Source organism: Lepeophtheirus salmonis, chromosome 4 (genome assembly GCF_016086655.4).
Source record: "Lepeophtheirus salmonis chromosome 4, UVic_Lsal_1.4, whole genome shotgun sequence".
In the NCBI taxonomy this organism is placed as follows: domain Eukaryota; kingdom Metazoa; phylum Arthropoda; class Copepoda; order Siphonostomatoida; family Caligidae; genus Lepeophtheirus; species Lepeophtheirus salmonis.
In genome coordinates this window covers 34,836,256-34,859,932 of record NC_052134.2, presented here as the reverse complement: position 1 = coordinate 34,859,932, position 23,677 = coordinate 34,836,256, and the positions used below count along the sequence as shown (strand labels likewise).

The 23,677-nt window shown below is 30.8% G+C and overlaps 3 protein-coding genes and 1 long non-coding RNA gene across 4 annotated transcripts; 3 read left to right on the top strand and 1 right to left on the bottom strand.

The window, feature by feature from the left end:
- The first annotated feature begins 901 nt into the window (after positions 1–901).
- Positions 902–4,952, top strand: LOC121115806 (uncharacterized). Its single transcript, XM_040709953.2, has 5 exons — positions 902–1,766; positions 1,822–2,350; positions 2,412–2,715; positions 2,777–3,031; positions 3,660–4,952. The coding sequence occupies exons 1-5, from the start codon at positions 1,041–1,043 to the stop codon at positions 4,876–4,878; spliced, it is 3,033 nt and encodes a 1,010-aa protein (XP_040565887.1). The 5' UTR covers positions 902–1,040; the 3' UTR covers positions 4,879–4,952.
- An 852-nt stretch (positions 4,953–5,804) lies between these two features.
- Mtl (Rac family small GTPase Mtl) lies at positions 5,805–9,606 on the top strand. Its single transcript, XM_040709954.2, has 3 exons — positions 5,805–6,480; positions 7,122–7,282; positions 8,194–9,606. Exons 1-3 carry the CDS (start codon positions 6,132–6,134, stop codon positions 8,269–8,271), a joined length of 588 nt encoding a protein of 195 aa, XP_040565888.1. The 5' UTR covers positions 5,805–6,131; the 3' UTR covers positions 8,272–9,606.
- A 4,677-nt stretch (positions 9,607–14,283) lies between these two features.
- LOC121115805 (uncharacterized) lies at positions 14,284–15,150 on the top strand. Its single transcript, XR_011779793.1, has 2 exons — positions 14,284–14,465; positions 14,523–15,150. It is a non-coding gene; the product is annotated as an uncharacterized lncRNA (long non-coding RNA).
- Positions 15,054–19,991, bottom strand: nAChRbeta2 (nicotinic acetylcholine receptor beta2). The gene is made up of 10 exons (XM_040709951.2): positions 19,758–19,991; positions 19,086–19,374; positions 18,846–19,026; positions 18,607–18,787; positions 18,218–18,345; positions 16,454–16,629; positions 16,203–16,364; positions 16,089–16,135; positions 15,898–16,037; positions 15,054–15,383 (listed from the first exon to the last, which is right to left on the bottom strand). The coding sequence occupies exons 1-10, from the start codon at positions 19,819–19,821 to the stop codon at positions 15,216–15,218; spliced, it is 1,536 nt and encodes a 511-aa protein (XP_040565885.1). The 5' UTR covers positions 19,822–19,991; the 3' UTR covers positions 15,054–15,215.
- Between the last annotated feature and the right edge of the window lie 3,686 nt (positions 19,992–23,677).

Sequence of the window (23,677 nt, the reverse complement as noted above, 5' to 3'; positions counted from 1 at the left end):
GTGCATCAACTCATCCTCCCCCCCCCCTGGACTTATTCAGCTTTTGAGCATGCCATGTATTAAAAGAAATATATGAGAATTAATGTAATATTTTTTGAAATGTCAGTGTAACAAAATCTTTTTCGTTTTGATATATTCATATGTAGCATACTTGTTGTTGTAAAATACATTATTGTCTTAAAGAGTTGGGGATTACTGACTAATACTGTAGGATTTGGGCATTTTATTAATAACAATTTTAGCTTGTAAGGATATTCAATTAAAAAAATATAGAAAAAAGGTTTCGTTAGACTTATTTTATTTTCCCATCATCTATCTAAAAATGATGGCGTAATTGGGCCCAAGATCGTATGTAACCTGAAAAACTGGAACAGATTGTCACCTCATCTTTAATATCTTAGTTTTTAATAGTTGCTTGATCCTGGCCCCTTCGACCTGAAAATACCTTTAATCTAATGAAATATTGGGAACTAAGCTATAAAAACTTAAAATATATTAATGCAAAAAATAACTCAAGGATAGTTACCTGACGATGACACATTATTTTTGTAGAACAAATTCATCAGTTTAAATAATTAATTAATTAATCTTTCGAACATTCACGTTAGAAAAGGCTTTATCATATACGTAATTTGATGTCGAATGGTATACATTCAGTCAATCCATCTTATTTTTGGGGATTTCAAATATGATCCCAAAATGAAAGTGTTGCTTAAAATACCACGTGATGTTGACATAAAATTATAATTTATAACTACCACAAATATTATAGCTTAATAAATATATAAAGTTTATATGAGTCTATCAACAGGAATTTCTCCTCAAAAAGGATGTTTTTCACCACAACAGGTTGCGTGATAGGAGCTTGCACTCCTCCAGATACTAATTTGAACTCCATGCCAGTTTGTTATGTAATATTTTTCTGTTATGACGTCGTTGATTTCCATTCTGACGTCGTATAAAAAATATGAATGCAAAACTCGAAAATGGGCTGACCGACAACCTGCATATTGAATGAATCCATCCTCCCGATTTTTGAAATGGCCTCGTTAGCTGCTGAGGAGACTTCTTCCCTTGAGAAAAGCGGAAAACTCCCTTGTGTAGCGTTATGCAAAGTGGAGGAGAAGGAGGTTCACCCTCATATGCTGGATCTTGTGAGCAGACGGAGTTCTCCGCTTCCACTTGTCTTCTCCTATTCACAAGTGGAATCCAACATTATGTATTACATTGCACAAAACAAGCACTCTCCCTACGTCATACTCTTCTCTCAAGGAGAGCAATCCTATTTATTACTCATACCAGAGCGGAGTGTGTCACTCCTTCCGCCTCCAGGCCCCTCTTGGGCTCATCTCAGTCTATATTATCCCAAAAAGACCCTTAAACTATGCAGCTTACTCCTTGGGAATAAGGAAGTGGAGGCTCATGTTCCCTTTAATTTAGATGACTTTCTGGGCTGTGTTGTGAACAAAAGACTCATTTTCCTCCCTCAACTCAAAATCAAAGATCTCTGTCATTCCAATCGACTCATCACAGGCAAACCCCTCATCTCACATGTTGTGAGTAAAAATGGTCTTCAAGTCTACGATATAGACTTAAATAAAAGACCGATCCACGTACATCTATTTCATCATCTCAACGATGTTTCATGTGTTCTCAAAATGTCTACGCGAAAAAAAACTCTGAGACATCTAAGACTCTTTTTTTTACATTTTAATTATAATCTCAACACTAAAAAGCTGGAAAGCATCATTTATCATAAATCTAAGGTAGTGTCTCTAGTTTCAACTCTATTAAATCGACTGATTAATTCATTTTTTGCAGGGGATTGAGATAAAATATATACAAGCATTCTTAAACGTAATGAAAGAAATCATTAGGAAATCCAAAGGTATCGTTAAGTTCAATTTACCTTCACTCACACTCATAAACGACCCATCTCAAAGTATAGAATCCAATGAACAAAAGTTAGACAACATTTGTTCAATTACCAAGTGTCCTAATGAAAAACCTCCTTCCCCATCCCAAAGTGCAACCTCACCACCATCCGTTAATTATTTAGATTGCGATGTTCCTATAGCAAGCGGTCGATTTTTTTGTCCTAAATGCTATGGACTAAAAATATCTTATGAATCAATAATTGACCATTTGATTCAAGTAGAATATAAAAATGAGCTTCGTGCTTACGTAAGTTCCTTTTATAGCTCAACTCAAAATAAATGTGTTCGCTCTGGGTGTTCAAAAGAATTGAGTGAAGAGGAAATGATTCAGCACATCGGTTTAGATCATGAGGTTGTCATAGAATTATTTTTAAAAGAATCCAAAGATGCCATCAAACCTTGCTTGATAAAAGGTAATTAATCAACTTTAATAGAATAAAACAATTATGTTTCATAATTATACTAAAATTGTAGATTGTTCATTTGTTACTCTTGGGATCGAATCTGTAATAAATCACATGATTTTTATACATTACTATGAAAATATTAATCAGGAAATTCAATGGATCCAAAAGAGTAATTCCTTGTCAGCCAATCAATGTCCGTTTTATGAATGTCAAGATTTTGTAATGCAGGATCAATTGTTTCTTCACTATGCTCTTGAACATGGAGCATATGCTCACTTTATGAAGAGGCCTTGGATCAATGACATAGAGCTTTTGGCCCATTATTATGAATACATGTTCTTTGGGCATATTAAAAACAAATTTAGGCCGAGGTTTGTAATTGTTATTACTCAAAAGATATTTTTTAATAGCTTCATTTTTTTTCTCCTCCAGGTTTGTCTGTGATTTACTACTTTGTCATAATGGGCTTTATTTCTATAATTACTGGTCTTATCTTTTACATTTGGGTATTTCTCATTATCAGGATAAATTAAAATATGAAATGGGAAAGAACAGAGCCGGTAAATGCAGTTATAATGTTTGTGGGTTTAGTTCATCCGATACTAGGGTTCTTCAACTCCATATTGGTATTTATCACAATATCATTCTCCGAATTGACTCGGATTTAAAAAAGAAACATCAAAAAAGGTATTGTCTTTTTAAATACTAGACCCCGACCATTTTTTTTTTTTTTTTGTCCTTCAAAAATACCTTTGAAATCCTTATAAAAACCAAACAAACCCAATTTCAAACATAGCCCTTTCGGAAACTAATTTTCCTCATCAACGTAGCACGATGATTTTGAAAAATCATATCCCATAATAATTTTTCTTCTGTCAATTTTTGAATTATAAATTCAGCTTTGTTTTATTGATGGTCAAACAGGATTTTATTTGTAGTTTTTTGACAAGAAAGGATAGTTAATATTCAGAAAAAAAATCATTAAAGTGATTATATATATATATATACTTTAAAATTAAATTGATTGTCAGGGTCAGAAAGATTAATAAAGGATTAAATAACTTTTTTTTAAATGATTGCACTGCCCAAGTTTGAGTTTTCAATGATTAATTAAATTTTTTTAAAACATTAGCTTTTTTGTTATGCAGGAAAGTATTTATTGGTAATAATTGGCAACTTGCGCCGATTATTGTTTGTTTTAAAACTTACAAACTTGGGCAATTTAATTGGTTTGCAGATATATCGATCAGGCCCTAAGATATGCTATGTTTTATTTTACGTAGTATTAAATAAATTATTCTTATATTCTTTATAGATTCAATAATACTTTATTAAAAATGTATGACAACATATGGAAGTTCTCGGATCGCCAAGTGTTTGCTTGTGATACACAATGTTTTAAAACAGTTACTTCTTTATTCAAGTATCTTCAAGAAAAGAGTGGAGGGAGTGTTGGATGTCTTATATGCTCCTGCTCATTCCCCGTATCTCCAGATTCTCATAAGTTTTATGACCACTTACTCTATCATATTCTCTCCAAAGAGCATATCTTTAACGCTCACAACTATCATGATAATCCCGAGTTGCAGCGCTTCCCCATTTCTTCCTCTATATGTAATTGTTGTCTTGTGTGTGATGAAGAAGTGAATGAAACTCATCATTTGCTTGAAACCCATCATGAAAACGTGTCCAACCTAGGCAAATTCGTTCAATATTGTTTCTTACGACACGTGAATCCCATTACTTGTTCAATTCTTGAAATGAGTCGTTTTTTGGAGTACTTGTATAGAATTGAAACCTTTGTAGATGAAGAAAGGACTTTGATGATCCTATGTAGATTACATGAAAAAGGTGATGGGATCAAAAGGGATGAAACCATACTCAAAACACTCTCTAGTATTTCCGATTATAATTGCTCACGAACTCCAAATCTCTATACTTGTTTCGCATGCCCTTATTTTGCCGGTTCATATAACGAAATCAAAACGCATATAGATGATCCTATCCACAAAAAGAATGTCAAGGGAAACAGAAAGCGAAATTTTACAAAGGATTTCCTAAAGTGTGAAATCTGCCACCTTTACTTTTTCAATAGCTTCAGTTTCATCGAAATACATCGTCACTGCAAATTTCATCTCAAACATGAATTTAGGGTTACAAAAGAGCATAATCTATTTCCTGGCAAGAAGAAAATAACTCGAAAAGAAGTTTATCAATGCTATATATGTGCAATCGAACTCAAAGATACTCAAATCGTGGAGTTTCACATCCAATCAGTCAATCATATTGAGCTTCGAAAAATCGCGGATGCATATTATCTCCACTGTTCAGAATTGAGCATCAGTCCAGTTACTTGTGAACTTAAACACTTGAAGTCATTTTTAGCCCTCTACACATCCGTTAATGAACATAGAAAAGTGTGCAATCTTTTGAAACGAATTCATTCTGGGGTGGACTTATTAAAAATTTACTTAGATCATAATAACTGTCATGATAAAGAAATCTCAAACGATTTAATTAGTATAGAAGATTAATTTACTTATTTATTTACCTATATTTTTCTGCATTATTTAATAAATTTATGACCCAACTACTTACTACCTCTCTACATATTGTATTTTTAAACTTTATTTAACCAAATTACTAATTATACATTCATTCACTCATTAACAATAACATTATGTATTTCACTATTAAACTTAATTACTTAAAAAACATATATTTGCAACGAATGATTCTTGGCTGGGTGGAATTTAGGAGTATATTATTACAGTATATTGGGTGCTTTGAATGTTAAGAGTGTAACATAAATATGACATAAATATCCCTACTTTTCAAATAATCTTCTATAAGACATTTTTTCTATTTACAAGTTATTAGCTCCGATAATCACAGTTATGTATCATTGATATTATGAAAATATAGCTAGAAATAGGAATTGAAAATGAATTTATGTTCACATTAGAAGCTAAATTGCGCAAAAGGCAATGTATTTAATGAGAAAATAAGGGGCTTAATATAAAGTATTCACTAAATTATTTGTTATATCTTAGAATCATAACTTTTTAAATTCGAATTTACGAAGTAAAAAAGATGTGCTTATAATAATGATATATATAATATAAAAGTCCTTTTTCTACTGTTAAATTTATGCTTACTTCTCTTCTATATAGATAGAAAAGTCAAGTTTGTGTGGGATGTAGCTGCATCACTACTTCTACTATTATAATTTTTTTATTAATGTGAGTGTAATATTTATTATTAAGTGTAGGACTACTATTATGTACATCATATTATTATTAGCTCCATAGAAGAAGGGAAGGAAGTGGGGATTGCGTGAGTGAATATATATCTCCTGGTGTACACATTATAAAATAGGAGGAGGGAGTCGGGGAGAGGAAGATAGATGGACAGAGAAGTAGAGAGAGAGAGAGGCTGTGTTTTAAAAACAGCAGTGAGCAGTGAGCAGCAAGCTGTAGTGTGGAGGAGTAGAATATTAGTTATTAGAAGCTAGAAACAGAAAGAGAAGTGAGCTCTGACTGTAATATTTTAGTAGGAGGAGCCCCAGACTCGTCGATTACTACTACAATTTCATAGAATAGAGTTAGAATATATACACTCAACACTACTTACAACTTACTACTTACTTCGCAAGGCAGTGATTCACTTACAGATTGAGATTTCATTGTTTTATTGGATTGGATCATTAATTAATTCCTCCATCCATCCGTTGAAAGGAGGGGATCTGACTCTTGAGAGAATAAGGCCTTGAAGTTGATCCCTGAGCATGTCCTCGGGCCGACCCATCAAATGTGTAGTGGTAGGGGATGGAACAGTGGGGAAGACGTGTATGCTCATCTCCTACACCACGGATAGTTTCCCCGGGGAGTACGTGCCCACCGTCTTTGACAATTACTCCGCACCAATGGTCTGTGATGGAGTGCCCGTGAGTCTGGGACTCTGGGACACAGCGGGCCAAGAGGACTACGATCGACTCCGCCCTCTCTCCTATCCACAAACAGATGTCTTTCTCATCACTTTCTCCGTCGTCTCTCCTTCCTCCTTCGAAAACGTGACTTCCAAATGGTGTCCAGAGATCAAGCATCACTGTGCGGATGCTCCCATTCTCTTAGTTGGTAAGAGACTACAAAATTCACTCTATTCAAATCTTTATCAAATTATTTCTTTAATCATTTCATAAAACACCCACTCCCATTCACTGTTTTTTTCACATTATTATTTCAAACAATCCAAACTGTAGGCTAACATTAGACATGCTTTTGTGGATATCCTTCACGGGTCCAAAAATCGCTATACTTAATTACGTTTCGTATTTCTTTGTTTATCAACAATCACTATACAAACTAGATTTTTTATTGTTTTTATTGGTATAGCCGAAATATGAGGATTCGTTTCTGTATTTAAAAAAAAAAAAAAAAAAAAAAAAAAACACTTGACCATATGCTCTTCACTTCTCCAAACGTCAGTTGTTGTAACTATGGTTTATATTTAATTTATATATATATGTAAAGAACTTTTATTCATCAATGAAAGTTGTACATAATATAGTATTAAACTTCTCTGTTCCATGAGTGTTGTGTTTTTTCATAATCAATTTTTTTGACTTATTAATAACGTGGTTGCGTCATCCTCCACTTTCATATGAATTATCTTGATAAAAAAATTTCTAAAAATCTATGATAGTGTACAAATCATACATATATCTTTTCTCTTTTACCTAATTTAATATTTCATTTTTTTATATATTTTTCTCAAGGAACAAAAATTGATTTAAGGGAGGATAAAGAAACGTTACAAGCTCTTGCAGATGCTGGTCAAGCTCCTATTAAGAGAGAGCAAGGACAAAAACTCTGTAATAAAATCCGTGCTGTCAAATATCTGGAGTGTTCTGCATTGACTCAAAGAGGATTAAAACAGGTATCATTATTCATTCATTGTTTTGCTTCTTTTTTTTCTTTTTTTTGCATAAAATGAATATTGCAAATTGACTTAATCATCGTATTTCAATAATAGTTAGTAATGTTGATACTTGATAAATGATAAGAGATTTATTTTTTGGTAGTCAGTCAATCTATATATCCCATTACTCACTATGTTTACACATAAGCTGGAAAATTTTCAACTTCACTTTTTTTAATTTGTATGTAAGAAATTCATCATATAATACGGGGAATGTAGGATTCAACATTACAAATCTCTGTTATTTGGCCTGTTGCTGCTTAGGCGTAAGAAACAGCAATTTAGGCAAACCTAGCAATAATAGGGTATATTGGTGTCTTACAAGGTCGTCATAGAAATTTCTTTCATGAAAAAGATATTGGAAAAAGGGTTTTTATAATTTAAAAAAACTTGAATATTCGGGGCACAATTAGTTAAACTGTAACTAATTCGATTAGATAGTTTTATTTTATAGACGACAAATTTATCATATATACAAGCAACTCAACATTCCAATTTTGTATTAAAATTTAGGAATGAGTTGAGATACCTAAGAATTTTATTTATAGTAAGACTTTATTTTGATTTATGAAAATTAATTTGTACCGATAGTATGGTCTTTTTTATCAATTTTATAATTCTTCAAAATTGTATATATGATTTTTTGCAAATTAGAGTGCAATTTGCAGCACCTCCAAAGGATTAATTTCCAATAATTTGTTTATAAAAATTGGCAATAATTCGTTGTTGATAAATACCATATTAACCCCGACTAATTTTTGAGAAAAACGGAAACAAATATCCGGATTTTTAAATAATGTCCTTCTTTGCGTAATTATAATTACTGTACCATTATTTAATTAATTTTTTCAAATTTTTCTTTCTTCCAGGTTTTTGATGAAGCTGTACGTTCGGTTCTAAGACCTCAACCCGTGCGCAGAAGACAAAAAAAATGTCAAATCCTATGAGAGACCATTGTTGAGCCTACATAGCTTTTCTTGCTTTCCATTTTATCACATTATCCATTTTCAAAACCCACATGCATACACACACATAACAACACAATGTGATAAATTCAACAAACAAAAAAGTCCTGTGGAGTAAAAAAAAATATATCGATATATTACACAATTTAAAACTTCAAAAAACTTAACAGAGAGGAGGATTCTGATGATTACATACTTATTATGGCTTTGAATTATACATACGTTACAGTATATTTTAGTGCACAAATTGAAGGTTTACATATTATATGGTTCCCCCTGTGTGAGTCGCAGCCACCCCGATTCATCTCGTCGGTCGAGGTCATTAAAAAGAACTTTTTTTGTTTCAATTATTATTATTTTATATTTATATATATATATTACCGATTTAACACCCTTATAATTTAATATCATTATTTTACATATACTATCAATAACTACAATTAATTAATTATTAATATTCACAAAAAAAGGGTTTAAAAAATAATCAATCTTCTAAATAAGATAGAAAAAAAGTTACTAATTACTAAAAAAAGCAAAAAAATAATTTGTAAAATCGTTCGTTTAATTCGTGTTTGTATTTTTTTTTCTTCATATAGTAAACGCTATCCTTTTAACAGTTTTTTAAAAGATATTATATTATAAGTTTAATTTATTGGCGTTACAAAATTTACATAATTTTATTATTAATAAGAAAGGAAAATCATAATTAATTGATATTAAAAATTATAAAAAAAGTTCTGTATTCTTGAATTTATATACTTATCAACACTTCATATAAACAAAACACAATATATCTGTCAAAAAATTGAAATATTAATAATATACCTTTCATTGCCTAGGGTTTTTTTTATAAATCTACGTATATTTATTTTTCTTTGCTACAAATTTTTTACTTATATTTCAATAATTTTTTTATACATATTGTTTTTTTATTAAAATTCTTGCTTTTATATATATATATATATACATATATATTGTCATCAATCACATTGTTGATTGCTTGGTTAACCCCTTTGGCAATGAAAGGGACGTGAATAGGTCCGGTTGACCTTTTTTTTTTTTTTTTTTTGTTATCTTTTTCGTACGATTGAATAAATTTATTACTATAATTAATTATATATATTATGCAGTAACATATTTTATTTTTTAATTTGATTTCCCCATTTCCCTTCAAAATTAATAATTATTTGATGTTTAAAAGTAAAAACTTGAGCTGTAACAAAAAGTCTCGGAACAGACCAAAATGTTATTATTATTAATAAACTGTTTATAGATATCAGGAACATATAAAGCTATTAATAATATCTGATTTGACTATTTGGTATTTACTCAATTATTACCGTTAATTGTCATAAACTACTAATTATATATATTTTTGCTTGCACGTTGATTGCGATGTGTACCATAATTGGTACACGTGGTTGTTGATAACTGTTTTTAAAGGCTCATGTAAATTTAAATTATGTTTAACTTTTTTTGAAATGTAATATAGGGTTCAAATTAATTTGAAACCCCTAAGAGATCAAACTAACTTCGAAGTTAAAGTCAGATAAACAAATCTGCTAGCTAAGAATGTTTTATAAAAAGATGCACCACGATCAACGTGTTTAAACAATATTTTGTATTTATTTAATTTATACTTTATTTTCTATTTAAGTCCATTTTTAATTCATGTAAATATATATACATATAAGTTGCTGGATGGGATATAAAAAGAAAACGGTTGGTCACCAAGTCTAAACATATATTCTTTCATCGTAATAAGAATCTTCGATCATTATGGTACGTCTCGAGCGATTCCCACTTCCACAAGTTTATTTTATGCATACACATTTATCTTCAGTTGAGGGTATTATAAAAGTTAACAGTAATTGAGTACATATTCCGGTTTATATCATTCATGTGTCTGTAGGTTTTGAGATATTTATGTTATGATGAAATAATTATTTTTATGGGTAAGAATACTCAAAAGCCTGGACTTTAAGATACAATGTAATTTAGAAGGAAGTCCTTCATAAGGAAAAAATATTTTCAGATATCTAAAAAAGAAACCATTGAAATTTGTTAAAATAGGCTCTTATCAGCCATAATGTTATTACCTCCGCCAACGAAGTTGGATGGATGTTATGTTATCGCCTTCGTTAGTTTGTAAGGATGATCACGGAAAAAGTTACAAACGTATTTTGGTAAAACTTTGGTGGTAGATTGTATATTATCTTTTGCTCTACCGAGAGCCCATTCTAGTTTACTTTATGTATTCACTAGCTAAGGATTACCCGGCGTTGCCCGGGCTAAGGACGGAGAGGGAAATTAATTGAGAAAATATTCTGAAAATACTTCTATATACTAATAATTATAATATGAATGTTTCGTTGTGGTCGATAAAGATCCTGATAACTCTAATTCTATTTCTCTTGGATTCTTCAGAACTGGTAAGGTAATTTACGACGTCTCATCATAGCAACTTCCAACTTTTTCGGGGAGCCCCCGAAAAAAAAAAAAACTCTTATTATTGCCTCTTATAACCTTAGTATCAGTATTATGAATATTAAAAAAAATAATGTCTTATAAACTTCAGAAACATACGAACAAATATGCATCTAAAAAATTGTCTAGATGAGAAGTCCATTTTCCATTTACTTCAAAAAATTTCCAAGTCGAAATTCGCGAAGTAAATTGCAAAAAACTTTTTTGTACTAATTTTGCAAAAAAAATACTTAATAGCATTTATTGGAATTGTAAAAGAAACACAAACCTACCAATATTTTTTTCATACTTGCAAAAACATAAAAGTTATGAAGAATAATGTTATTGAAAAAATAACCCTCGATAACTGTTTCATTTTTGCAAATATTGCAAAAATTATGTAAGAAAATGTTCCGGAAATTGAAAATATTTCATTTGACAATTAGAAATCTCAAATTTTATCTCCAAAATGTATCGTTTTGTGGCATTTCTTTTAAAAATATTGAAAATTGACGTTTGATGAAAAAATGGGGGGGGGGGAAGAGAGAAAAAATTGAAAAAAATTTCAGAAAATGACGAGATATTTCAGTTAAACATCAATTTTTATTTGGAAAATTTATATGCAAACCAATCTGCAGACAAACTTCTAAAAACTTTTCTCCATTTACTAATCCCATATTCCATTGGAAGCTCTTTTTTTTACACCTGAAATAAACGAAATTGCAATTTCCATCGATTTCTTTTTTTCCCCATAACTTTTTTGATTTTGAATTAATTTAGAAAACGTTGTTATGAATATAGTTGTTGTTTAAAACGCCAATCCCTTTTTGATAAATAACTCCAACCCCTATTTAGTCTCCATGTGCTGCAAAAAACGATTTTTGTGTTTTGGCCATAGCATAAGCCCCCTATATGACCCCCTAAAAAAAAATCGACACCCCGTTCAGCACGTCCGAGCTCAAAAGAGGGACACATGCAAAATTTCAGCCCTTAGATTCAACGGTGTGTGAACGTATAAAGAACATCTACAATCACACACATACACAATCTCTCTCATATATATATATATATAGATTTATACAATAACATCATTGGAAAATGTTTTATTAATTAGATTTGAGTATATAATAGGAGACTCTTTTCCTTTAGACTTCAGCTACAATTTTACATATTAAAAAAAAGAATGTGGGGCCCCCAGGGCAGTCGCTAGGATTTTTCTTTGGAAGGGTCGGAGAGGGTTAATATTGATAATTTTTTTTATATTAATTTCTTTAGGAAAGACTATATTTGGATAAACTAAATATTTTAAAAGTCAAACTTTCTTACTGAAATACCCTCAAATGAGTATGGGAAGAGTTTACGGGAGGGTTAGGCCCCTCTAACCCTCGAGATTGATTATTTGATGCATATGTGTACTTGATATGTAATAAATAAACATACTCAGGCTGTGGTAGAGGGTTGTCACACCCATTCGTAGCGACAGCTGTTCCCGAACTCTAGTACACGGCTGTATTTATGTACTATTAATTGATTAATTATTATAGTTAAGTTTTACTTTTAAATTTTAATTTCCTTTGTCTCCGAAATGTATTAATAATTAATACGTAAATTACCACAATGTTGTCAGAGTTGCGAGCAATTCAATAAATAAGCAAGTAATATTAACCATTTGGCAAGTCATGACTTATTGCCCCTTCTTTTTTTAACATAATATTTATAATAGTGAAGCTGAGGGCTGGGATATTATTCTATGAAGTTGTTTAAGATTTTTATGTGGGTTTATTTTTGGGAGTTTGTTGCCTTTTTTGTATGACAAGTCTTCGGTAACAACATTGATTCAATTATTATTACACATCTCCCCCCCCCTTAATTATCTCTTTCGTCATAATTGTATTATTATTACAGCAATTTAATTATATAGTTGGTGAACTTTTCTATAATGACTCATAGCAATAATAACTACAGTTAAATTAGGCTTGATATTGACATAAATCCTATTGTATGTCTCATAATAAGTTCTCGCGAAATGTTATCGAATATGATTAATTTTGCTATCTTTACGAAAAGTATTATGTTACTAGCGATAGTACTCGGCATTGCCACGATTTATTCTAAAATGAGCAGAGAAACTTTGTTTTACTAATATAGAAGTTAACTCCCCAAGAAATCATCAGTATTACTCAACGTTTATCATGAGCACATCCACATGTGCAATCAATAATGATAGCAGCTTGATAAATTAAAAAAACAAACATTGTTCGTGTTGCTAACACTTAGGCTAAAAATGAACAGATTTATAAGTTATAAATAATATGTACTCCTCTTTTCCATTTTATTATGAGTTTGAGGTTTAGTTACACACGCTCGTAGTTCAAAGTGAGTACTCATATTTTATACAACTCTAATAAGTTTTGAGTTGCATAAAATGGGAGTAAACCTAAACGCCTGCGAAATTTCATTCATTTTTACGAAGTAGGGTGATATTATTAGAATCAAGTTATCACTTATGCAGGGGGGTCCGCAGGGTGTTAGCTGGAGGGGCTGTAGATTCCTTCCCCAAAAGCAAGGCATTTTTGTGGTTATAAGTGAATAATGATTGGTTCTCAATGAAAAAAAAATATTGGGAAAATAAAGGGGGGGGGGATTTTTAAAGTATCAATTTTCAACAAAAAAAAGAAGGTAATTTTGGTCCAATTCAGCCAAATATATGTATACCAGAGTGTATATTTATTTCAAATCTTAACATATAATAAAAACACACATGAATTTAGGACTATTGAATGTCACATAAGTACATAATAAGAGACTAATAATAAAAACAAACAGAAATAGTGTTCTTGTTATACGCACACTCATCCAATATTTCAATTGTACGACTAATTATTATTTTTTATAAATATATCAAAAATATTTATACAATTTTTATCAAGGAGCACTATAAATAAAAAACAGTCTAACCTGGCTATATGTACGTTGGAGGATAAAATTATGTTCAATTAAATTATTATTAATTTTAAAAAAGTAAATACAGTAAATTGAATCTTACCAATTTAAAAAAAATAATTACTTATTTTAAAGAAAGTTGAATTATCATTTCATTTTGAATTTAACACAATTTATAATAAAAACATAGATAGACTGTCTATCAAGACAGTTTTTTTCAAATGAGAGAGAGCTAATCAATTTTCCATCTAACTAGCATGGTTTCAAAATTCGTCATGCAGTAATAATAACCTACTCAGCACTTGTTTCAATCAAATTTTTTCAATATCTAAGTACTAATTTGTGTTTTCTTCATGTGAATAAAAAAGGAAAACCAATATTAAAAAAATTGAAATTTTTGATTGAATTGTGACAACATAGTAAATTAGATTAATTGTAAAAAGGAGTCAATGAAATGATAATTGTTGATGGTTGAAACTTTTTCTTAATAAAATTATAATATTTTTTGAAATTAATAACATGAGAAAATTATTTTGTACTTGGCGTGAGTGTGGTAACCTTGAAGTAATCAACCACGTGATGATTACGTCATATCTATCTTTCTTTGTATAGCCCATATCAGTATTAATATTACTAATAGTTACTAACTAATTATTAATCAAATGGACCTCGAGGATCATCCTCCAACTTATTTCCATGTTCTTTCCAGCATGATGTCAGAGTTGAATGAAATGCTATGGAATGTTAATCTTTCAGAGATGTATAGGGTATGCTTGTTTTCCGAGTTCCACTTAGTTCCTCCCTAATTATTGTACTCATACTAGGATGCAGCGGAGTATATTTGCCATTTTTTCGAGTTTCTACGCGGGTATATCATAAGTTCCTACATTTGGCTGGATGCTCAGTTCCTGAATAAAGTGGACCAGTCTGAATGGTTCAACGACTTTACAGATTTTCAAATCCAACTCCTTCAATGTTTCCTGACTATTATTGCTGTGGACTCGATTTTAATTCTCTTAACTTGGCAACTCTATAAATCCAGGATCCACCATCATTTGTTTACAAAAGAAGGGATTAAGAGCTGGAAAAAGAACATGGTCATTCTACGCAAAAGTCTTCAGCTACCAAAAGAACATGATTTCAAACAGAAATAGATACATTCAGTGTAGTCTTAAGGTTCATTTGTTTCTTTATGAAGAGAAGACAATTAAGTACGTCGATATTATATCTCTTGAAGTCCCTAAATACCAAAAAGCAGCAGTCTCTCTTCATGTTGAAACAATAACATATTATTTACATAGTTTATTTATTAATATAATTAATTAGTTATTTATCATTCAAATCAAATTACCACCTTTAAAAAAACCATTATCATGGTACATTTATATATTATATAACTATATTTTTAATTAAAAAACATCATAATTAGAGCCAAATATATTATGTATTCTATTTTTGGCTTCATAGCTGATTGATTGAAAGGACATGCAAATGGGTGGGATGATACAGAAATTTTCTTAAAATTTCGGAATCTCGGAAAGCTTTGCATCTATTGGATCTCTCATATCATAGAGTGAAGGTGCTCGGAGAATGATCCCTCCCGTTCCCATAATACATGCAATTGTAAAAAGCCATAAGAAGAGTCGATCCATTACCATGGCTATGAATTTCCAATCCTCAATTACCTAAATTACTTTGGATTAGTATGAGTATATGTGGTGAGTTAATATGAAAGAATCTTGAACAAAAATCAAGTAAAGGAGAAAATATGTACAATTTATCATTATAAGCATTTTGACATTTCATGCACATTTTTCGGTCAATTATAGGCTCATTAGGTAAAGCATAGTTAAGAGCCTTTATTTGATTTAAAAGACCTAATTTCGACCCTTTCATATAATATCTATCAATTTTTAATTATTTAATTGTGACGATGAAAAATCACTGTAGTTTGTGTTGAATGTCCACATTTGTCTTAAAATCAGTGCATGGAAATTTTGTCAAAAGGAAATTTCAACGAAAATTTTATACTTATTATTTTATTATTATCATTCATTCCTACTTAATGCCCTCTCGAGATTTTTTTGTTATATGAGTGTGCATCATATATGCTTTGTAATGCTTCAAGACTCAATCAAATGTAAGATTTATTATTTTTTCGTTAAATACTCCTGGAACCCTAAAAATAATGCAACATACTTCGTTATCTTTGTCGGCATTTTTAATATGTTGAGCGATAAATTCAACTCCGCGAAGAGCACATGCGACATTGCTTATAGATTTCTTTTTGTTAGGCTTTGTTGAGTCTTGTTCATCTTTACCATTCTTTTTACATTGATCTATTAATAGTTGATGATATATTCACATTAAAATCTTAAAAACGGATTTACCTTCATTGGTAGTTGGCCCACAATGGCCATTTAATTTCTTGGAATCCCTAAAAGGAAGGAAAAATCATGAATATAAATCCTTTGGGAGGTTAATCCATAGATTCATGTACTTACTGATCCTGATTGTACATAAGATCATCATTTGATCTGCTTTTAAGAGGCGGCTCTGCTGAATATCTTGGAATATAATGTGGCCTTGTCATTAGAAGCATTCGAGGCATAATGTGAATAAATATTTTCCTCATCCACGGAGACATTCTATGAGTTGCTGGAGATCTAGTAAGAACATTAATTGAATTATCATTATTAATTGATTATTATATAAATAACGATGTTGATATAGGTACTTCGAGGGTATTTACTACCTAAAATGTATATTTAGTACTCCGACTGTAACACAGATTGAGAGAGTTACTAGTATCATTGTAAATAGAAGATATTTTCCTAGAAGTGGAACTGCCAAAGATGTCGGAGGAATGATTTCCGCCAAAAGGAGGAAGAATACAGTCAATGAAAGAAGAATAGAAATACAGAGTGTAACCTGGAAATATATATAACATATTAATGTGAGCTAAAATGTAATTATTTTGTCACACTTTTGCTCTATTTAGACTAGAGTGGCCCTTAACAATCTTTTTTCTACAAAAGTATTGAGTTACTCTCAAGCATGGCCTTTAAAACTGGGATCTTTTTGGATTAGTTATGCATTGAATTAAAAAAATATTATTTTCTAAAAAAAAGTCATTCAATTAAATATTTACAAAGTTTAGCAAATGGGCTCCAAAAAAAGGTTATTAAAAAAATAAAATGTTATTTTCTAAAAAAAAGTGTAATTCGATTAAAAATGAATCAAATTATTAAGATATGGTTTTTACTCTCTTTGAGAGAAAAGAAAGTCCCATATTTTAATTTCCAAAAAAATTCATCTCATATTAGAGGTAGAAAATTTGAAAAAAACATTCTATGATCTAAAAATAAAAAAATCATTTTGATTTATAGTAAATACAATTAGGTAATACTAACTGAAGCTCAATCAATAAATATTTAAGACATATTTACTTAATTTTGGACAAAACTGGCAAAATATTTCTTTCTAAATCTCCAAAATACGCAATGATATAATATCGATTATAATGAAATAGATATTTTAACAACCATCTTCCAGGCTTCTCAGTGTATCGTCTAAGGGGGTTACGAAGAAATGCCATTTTATTTTAAATATTTAAAAAATCCTATACCCAAATTTTTGCTGGTCGGACATGACGTCATATGGAAATTTTTTATGAGGACATTTCGAAACAAAAAAAAGTTATTTATCAAAGAAAAAACAATAAAAAAGAGATCTGAGGTTATCATAAACTTGCAATGGATGTTTACGTTTACAAAAATTCTCTTATTCGTTTATATATTTTTACTAAATTTTAAAATCATTTTTAGTTTTTTTAATAAATTTAGTTGCAGTTATAATCATCGTTTTCATATTTATTGTATTGTTACTTCAAACTATTATGGAAATTATTAAGGCTCAAAAAGGTGAAATAATACTTAAGCGTGATGGGTGTGCAAATTTAATTGATAAAGAAAATTTCAATATCATCTATTTGGAAATCGGATAAAAGAGAAGCATACAGGAGCAAATAACTTCAGATCTTTTTGTTATTGTATATTCTTAGTTCTAGATTTTTTTTTTTTTTGTTTCGAAAGATTCCCTTAAAAATGATATGTTATACATTTCATTCGTTCTACGTTTTGCACATTCAACATTTTACCCGTTCGAATACTTTTTTCTAATATCCAATTATTCAGGCAAAATTAGCTTTCTCAGAAAAAAAAAAGAAGGCTCCTATAAGCTACTTAGTCAAGAATAAGTTGAAATCACTGACCCGGATTAACAACCCTAAATGAAGAAGGCATAGCAAGTTATAGGGGCGGATTTCTTGGTGGGAAATATGCCAATTTTGTCCAAAAATGTGTATATGTGGAAATGTTAGGAGTCCATCTGCTCCCTCTAAATATTTTTTGATCGTGTTCAAATGTTTTATTTTGATCAAAAGAAGTAGTTGGAGACCTTTTCTAAAAGAAGTTCTGTAAGGACCACTCCAAGGTTGACCCACATTATATTATTATACCTTTTCACCGGAGTCAGAGGGCAAATAGAATACCAAAACCGTCAAGAAAGAAATCCCCACACAAGGAATAATTAAATTGACAGTATAAAAAAGCGTTTTCCGTCGAAGAGTCATCATAAACGTGATATCTGAAAAAAGAATTGACCATCATTCATCCAACGTTTTTAATCTAGAGAAGTGGTTCTAGCCAGGGCTTTTTGGAGCACTTGTGTTCCCCACTCCTTAATGCATGGTCAAGGGCTCAAAGAGAGATTACATAAATAATAAATTAAACATTTTGTTAAGTATATTCAATATTTCCCAAGATATTAGAAAATGCTATAGGCCTCCGAAGTTTTGAGGAGGTTGGGAATCACTGTTCCAGAATTTATATACTTAAGTCAAACTACCTGTCAAAAGCTTTCCTTGATAATCATCTTCCTCTCCTCGATCGTTAGTGTAATATTCTTCATTCCTTGTTGCTGGAACTTCCAGGATATCCCATTCTACGGAATAGTAAAACTCTTTCAAATCAATTCCCACTTTCACAACATTAGAGCCTTTTTCTTGATCCACATGTTTTAAATCCACCTATAATGTAATACAATACTCACCAATGAGCACAAATTAAGTTCCAATTTGTAATTACCTGAAACCCATCATAGGTCCAGCTTCCAAATTTCATGTCACAGCTCTGTTCGTCGAATGGAAACCATTCCACATTGATTTTGCAAGACGACTTATAAATTGCTGGAGGCTTCCACACTACTTCACCAGTGTATTTCAAACGGGCTTTTGTCATGAGTGTTACTTCGTATTTCCCATCCGCACTACAAATATGAACTTTTTTAAAGTAAAGGTCTTTCTCAATTTTATTCAATGTAATTACTTATTGAATAAGACTATATCTGGGAGCCAAATATGTTGTGAAGGTACGTAAAGCATCTCAACACCTCCATACTCTTCCGGCTTCCAATTTAATTTATAATCGAGCCACTTTTGCTCAACCCAGACGTTGGTTGTCATGACTTGATTTTTTAAATCAACATCGATGAGCTGAGAGAGTTTTAGTCCAAGTCTAACTGTGAGCTTCTCCGTATTGTTGGAAACTGGACGAATGAGTCGATTGTAGTTACTAAGTAAGTCATCATAGAGTCGTTTGGCATGAGGATTCCCTCCTGAAAAAGATTACATAGTATTGTCAAGTGTCTTTCATGTATTAATTACATTAAGAGTCAACAGATATGATTTAAAATTGGAGTAAAACATATGACACATTGTTTTACATTTAAAACATTTTTTTTTTATCAATATATATATTTTGTTTTAAGTTTTTATCCAGTTTTTGAAACGAGAAAGGCAAACATTTCATATATCTTTAGGTGAATAAATTAAAATGAAATCGATAGAGCAAAATTACAAATTAAAGGATCAGGCTGGAGTTTTTAATCCTTTTATATGGCTCCTTCCTTTGATGAGGAGGAAAAAACAATTGCTACAAAATTTGGAAGCGCTAACAGATATTTGAAAGTATGAAGTATGGATGGAGTCCCCACATTACCTCTAGCATGTTCTGTGAATACGACTATAACAAATAACACTTTGTAAATAATTATAAGAAACATTTGAAACGCTATGCTGTGTTGATCCACATCTATAATACGTTACTGAGTATTACAAAATTGTATGTCTATAAAAAACATACTTTTTATATAAAGAGGACTTTCACTGTTAGCTAAGACTCTCGGAGCAGAAAACTTCTCTGCTATGTAATATATGATTATAATATAATGTTATTTGGGCTGTCTAAAGAGACTGGAAGCTAGAAGAAGAAAAAGAGCAGAAAGAGGAAAGAGGATGGGAAAGAAGTGAGGATACATTATCCTCGACCACTACAATGCATTTTGGTAGAATATTGAATTGCTGTGTGGATCGCATAATATTGGGACTGTTGCATCTAACTCTCACTGTTTCACAAAATATTGTCATCATTATAATAAAATCATGGAAGAACAGACTTGTTTAACTCATTATGCTTAAATCATAGTATTAAAACTGTTATATCTTTTTATTTAGTTGCTCTATTTTCACATAACAATTCACCAAAACATTTTACGGAGGAAATGTATCAGGGTTATCTGGAGCCAAATAAAAAGTATTCTTATTTCATTTATTTGTTAACCGATTTTTAGAATTCAAAATCGAGTAATTAAACTGAATAGTCGTTATTTTTTAAAAGAGGTTACTAAATTATGTATTTTCGAAAAAAATGACATAAAATTCAACTGTCAGTATAATATTTTAGCCCTTAAAATACCAAACAATTTATTGAACGTTCCCATTAGACAGATTGTATTTACTTATTATCTCTTCATAGCTACATATGGGTATTATTAAAAAGTGTCTTCCTTAGCATAACATAATTAAATAATAAAACTGATTACACATATGTTCATAAATGGATTAACCGATTCATACGCAAAGGAACAAAGAAATTAGGTTGTAATAGAATATTATTCGTTTGTTTCCTCTTAGTAGCTAATAATTGTTGTTTATTAGAATCAACATTGAAATTAGCCTTTAGAACTTATTGGGACAAAGATATGAATTTGTTAGCCTTTATTTTTGAAAATATGGGAACTTCCATTAATCTACTTAGGTTTTTATTTTTGTAAATAAAGCTATACAATGGCGTCCGCTGGAGGGGCTTGAGCCATCCCCCCCCACAATTTCCAGAAATTTTAATTCTTCAATTTTTTTCCCCAAAAATTTTAATTTTCTGTGAATAGCTACGGATTCTTGAAAAAAAAATTTCAAAAAATTTCACATTTATAATTTAATTTTTGAAATTTTTTTGTCAACAACTGTGTATTTTTGAAATATTTTTCCCAAATTTTAAGTTTTTGGATTTCCACCTCCCCCCACCCCCCAAACAAAAAAAAATTATATATTCCTGTGGACTCTCCTGCTATAAGCAGGGATTACCTTAAATTTATGCAGCCATTTTGGGCTCTACACTTCCATTTGGCTCTGCAGGGGTGATTTTAAAATCTACATTAATATAACAATGTCTGTCTATATATGTCTAATATAACGTTCGGATGTCGTGTAAGATCAATTAAAACTTTTTGGTATATTTTAGGGATTATTCTGACGAGTAGAGATAGTCCTCTTCCGATGATAGATTTGAGTCTTTTGATTAAAGGTAGATAAAATCAATGAAACAATTTGATTGCCCCAGCTAGATTCCATTCCAATTGCTTTCTCGGTCGTCCAGGGAATGGTTATTGCTTTGTTATTAAGAAGTTATACAGATCGATTCTCTTCTAAAGGTTAAATTTTCCCTAAAAGGAGATAGCTGAATTAATGTATTTATCCAGAACCGTCCAGTTCGAAAAAGAGGCACCGTTTCGGTTCCATTCCATCCCAATAATTTTAATCCCACCCCTAACAGTACAATCTGTAACTTGAGAATCTTTATCAGGATTCCATTTACCAATGGGAAGAATTATGGTTTTTTTTTATTGTTGATTTTTTGAAGTAGACCATTAAAATCTCAATCTGTTTAGTTAATTGTCTTTCAGAATTAGCCTCTAACATTAACTTGACGTCATCGACGTACACATCAATTGTATGTTTTGAGTTGCTAAAATCTACTCCACAACCCGTGAATTTCTTTAAAATAAAACCCACAAGATCGTTTAGTGCAGCAACGAATAGTAAGGCAGCTAAGGGACAGCCTTACCGACAACTGTTTTTCAAAGCTATAGGGTCACTTTTCATAGAGATAACTGATGTTCCATTGAAGATAAGAGCTCTGAAAGGATTTAAGTATTTATTAGGAAGGAGTTTTTTTTACTGCTTTCATGACATGACCATGTGGAATTGAATCAAAAGCTTGCTGAAGTAATAGCAATTATAGCTCCGAAAGTTTCCCTTTTCAGTAAAATCTCAATAGCAGATTGTAAATTTCTTGAAATATCAGAAATTTTTCTTCCCTTGAGCCAGCCTTTTTGATCCCTTCCTATTTTGGAATTTAAAATTGGTTCAATTTCAGTTGCGATAACACCATAAAGAATACTGTAGTTCTCATTGAGCACTGTAATCGGTTTCCAATTATTAATGTCTGTTGCCACACCTTTCTTAGGGATAAGAGCAATTGTCCTTTAGTAAGTGATTTTGGAAGTTTCCCATTTCCATGTACTTTTCCAGTTGCACTAAGTACATAGGTAACTACTTTATCCAAACATTGGGTAAAAATCTTTCCACCCATGCCATCGGGTCCAGAAGATTTATTACAATGCTTTTTCATATATTTGGAAGTGCAATTTTCCGTAAAAATGGAATGCGTTCCCGGTTTAGATAGAGGAAAATCAGCTCAATCGCCATCAACAAGCCTTTGAAAGCGCGTATGGAATTTAAAACTTCTTGTGGGCCAGTGATTGTTAGGCCACGTTCAATAATTTTCTTGATTACAGTCATCGATTGATCTTTTTGGACTAAATTGTTAAGTCTTTTTGATGGGGTAGTTTCTATCACGGTTTTTTCTTTGTATTCCGCCTTAGCTATCTTTAAGGCACGAAATAGGTTTGCAATATTTTTTGTAATTTTGTACGAAAATAGAGAACCATTATCTAAAACATCTTCAAACTCCTTTTGAAACATTGAAATTTTCCTATTTTTTCTAAATGTATATTGTAAAATGTTGGAACTAACCGTGTAAAAAAAATAAATTAGCGATATTTTGGCATCAAGAGAAGGGTTAAAATTATGAATAAAACCTTTTTTGTAGTATTTTTATAAAATTTTCGAGTATTTACAAGTATTTTCACAGATTAAAATACTTTTGTTTGGACTACAGAGTTGTGCCGGAGTATTGATGCATTTAATACTATACTACACTAAAATAATATTGGAACAGGCAATTGCAGTGTCATTGCGACATAAAAAAATCGTCCCACCGAGAACAGAATCCCCAAATTTATGATCTATACATTTTTCTAAATAAATAAAAGTAATAATGAAGATTGTCATTCATAATGTCATCAAATTTCTTAGCTAACCCTCTACCACTGTCCCAACTAAAAATCCTGCGTACACCTTCTTAAGTACATGTGAATTGCTCTTGAAATGTTAAATATTGTTAAATATTTTTGGTAAAAAAAGTATGAAAAAATATCGAAATACTATTAGTATTTTGTATGGAAAGTTTACTCCAACAAGTATTTCCCCATATTAAAATTACGTACTCACAGCTGAATTTTATGGGTATTTAGTCTATGAAATACTTGCTTCATTTAAATTCTTTTATAAAATATCAATTATTTAATTTGAATTTTAATAATTTGTAAAAAAAAAGAAAAAAAAGAAGTGAATTATGAATACTTTTGTAGTTTGCCATAAACGATCTCTATACTTTTACAATATAAAATGTTTTAGTGAATTGCTCTGTGGAAATTAAACAACTAAATAAAAAAGTTA

Coding starts and splice junctions, on each gene's coding strand:
- nAChRbeta2 (XM_040709951.2), bottom strand. CDS start 19,821: ATGTTTCTTATAATTATTTACAAAGTGTTATTTGTTATAGTCGTATTC. Junction 18,788..18,845: donor GGACCTATGATGGGTTTCAG/GTAATTACAAAT, acceptor ATTACATTATAG/GTGGATTTAAAACATGTGGA. Junction 18,346..18,606: donor TCAAGGAAAGCTTTTGACAG/GTAGTTTGACTT, acceptor TTCTTTTTTCAG/ATATCACGTTTATGATGACT.
- LOC121115806 (XM_040709953.2), top strand. CDS start 1,041: ATGGCCTCGTTAGCTGCTGAGGAGACTTCTTCCCTTGAGAAAAGCGGA. Junction 1,767..1,821: donor TCATTTATCATAAATCTAAG/GTAGTGTCTCTA, acceptor CATTTTTTGCAG/GGGATTGAGATAAAATATAT. Junction 2,351..2,411: donor CAAACCTTGCTTGATAAAAG/GTAATTAATCAA, acceptor CTAAAATTGTAG/ATTGTTCATTTGTTACTCTT.
- Mtl (XM_040709954.2), top strand. CDS start 6,132: ATGTCCTCGGGCCGACCCATCAAATGTGTAGTGGTAGGGGATGGAACA. Junction 6,481..7,121: donor TGCTCCCATTCTCTTAGTTG/GTAAGAGACTAC, acceptor ATTTTTCTCAAG/GAACAAAAATTGATTTAAGG. Junction 7,283..8,193: donor CTCAAAGAGGATTAAAACAG/GTATCATTATTC, acceptor TCTTTCTTCCAG/GTTTTTGATGAAGCTGTACG.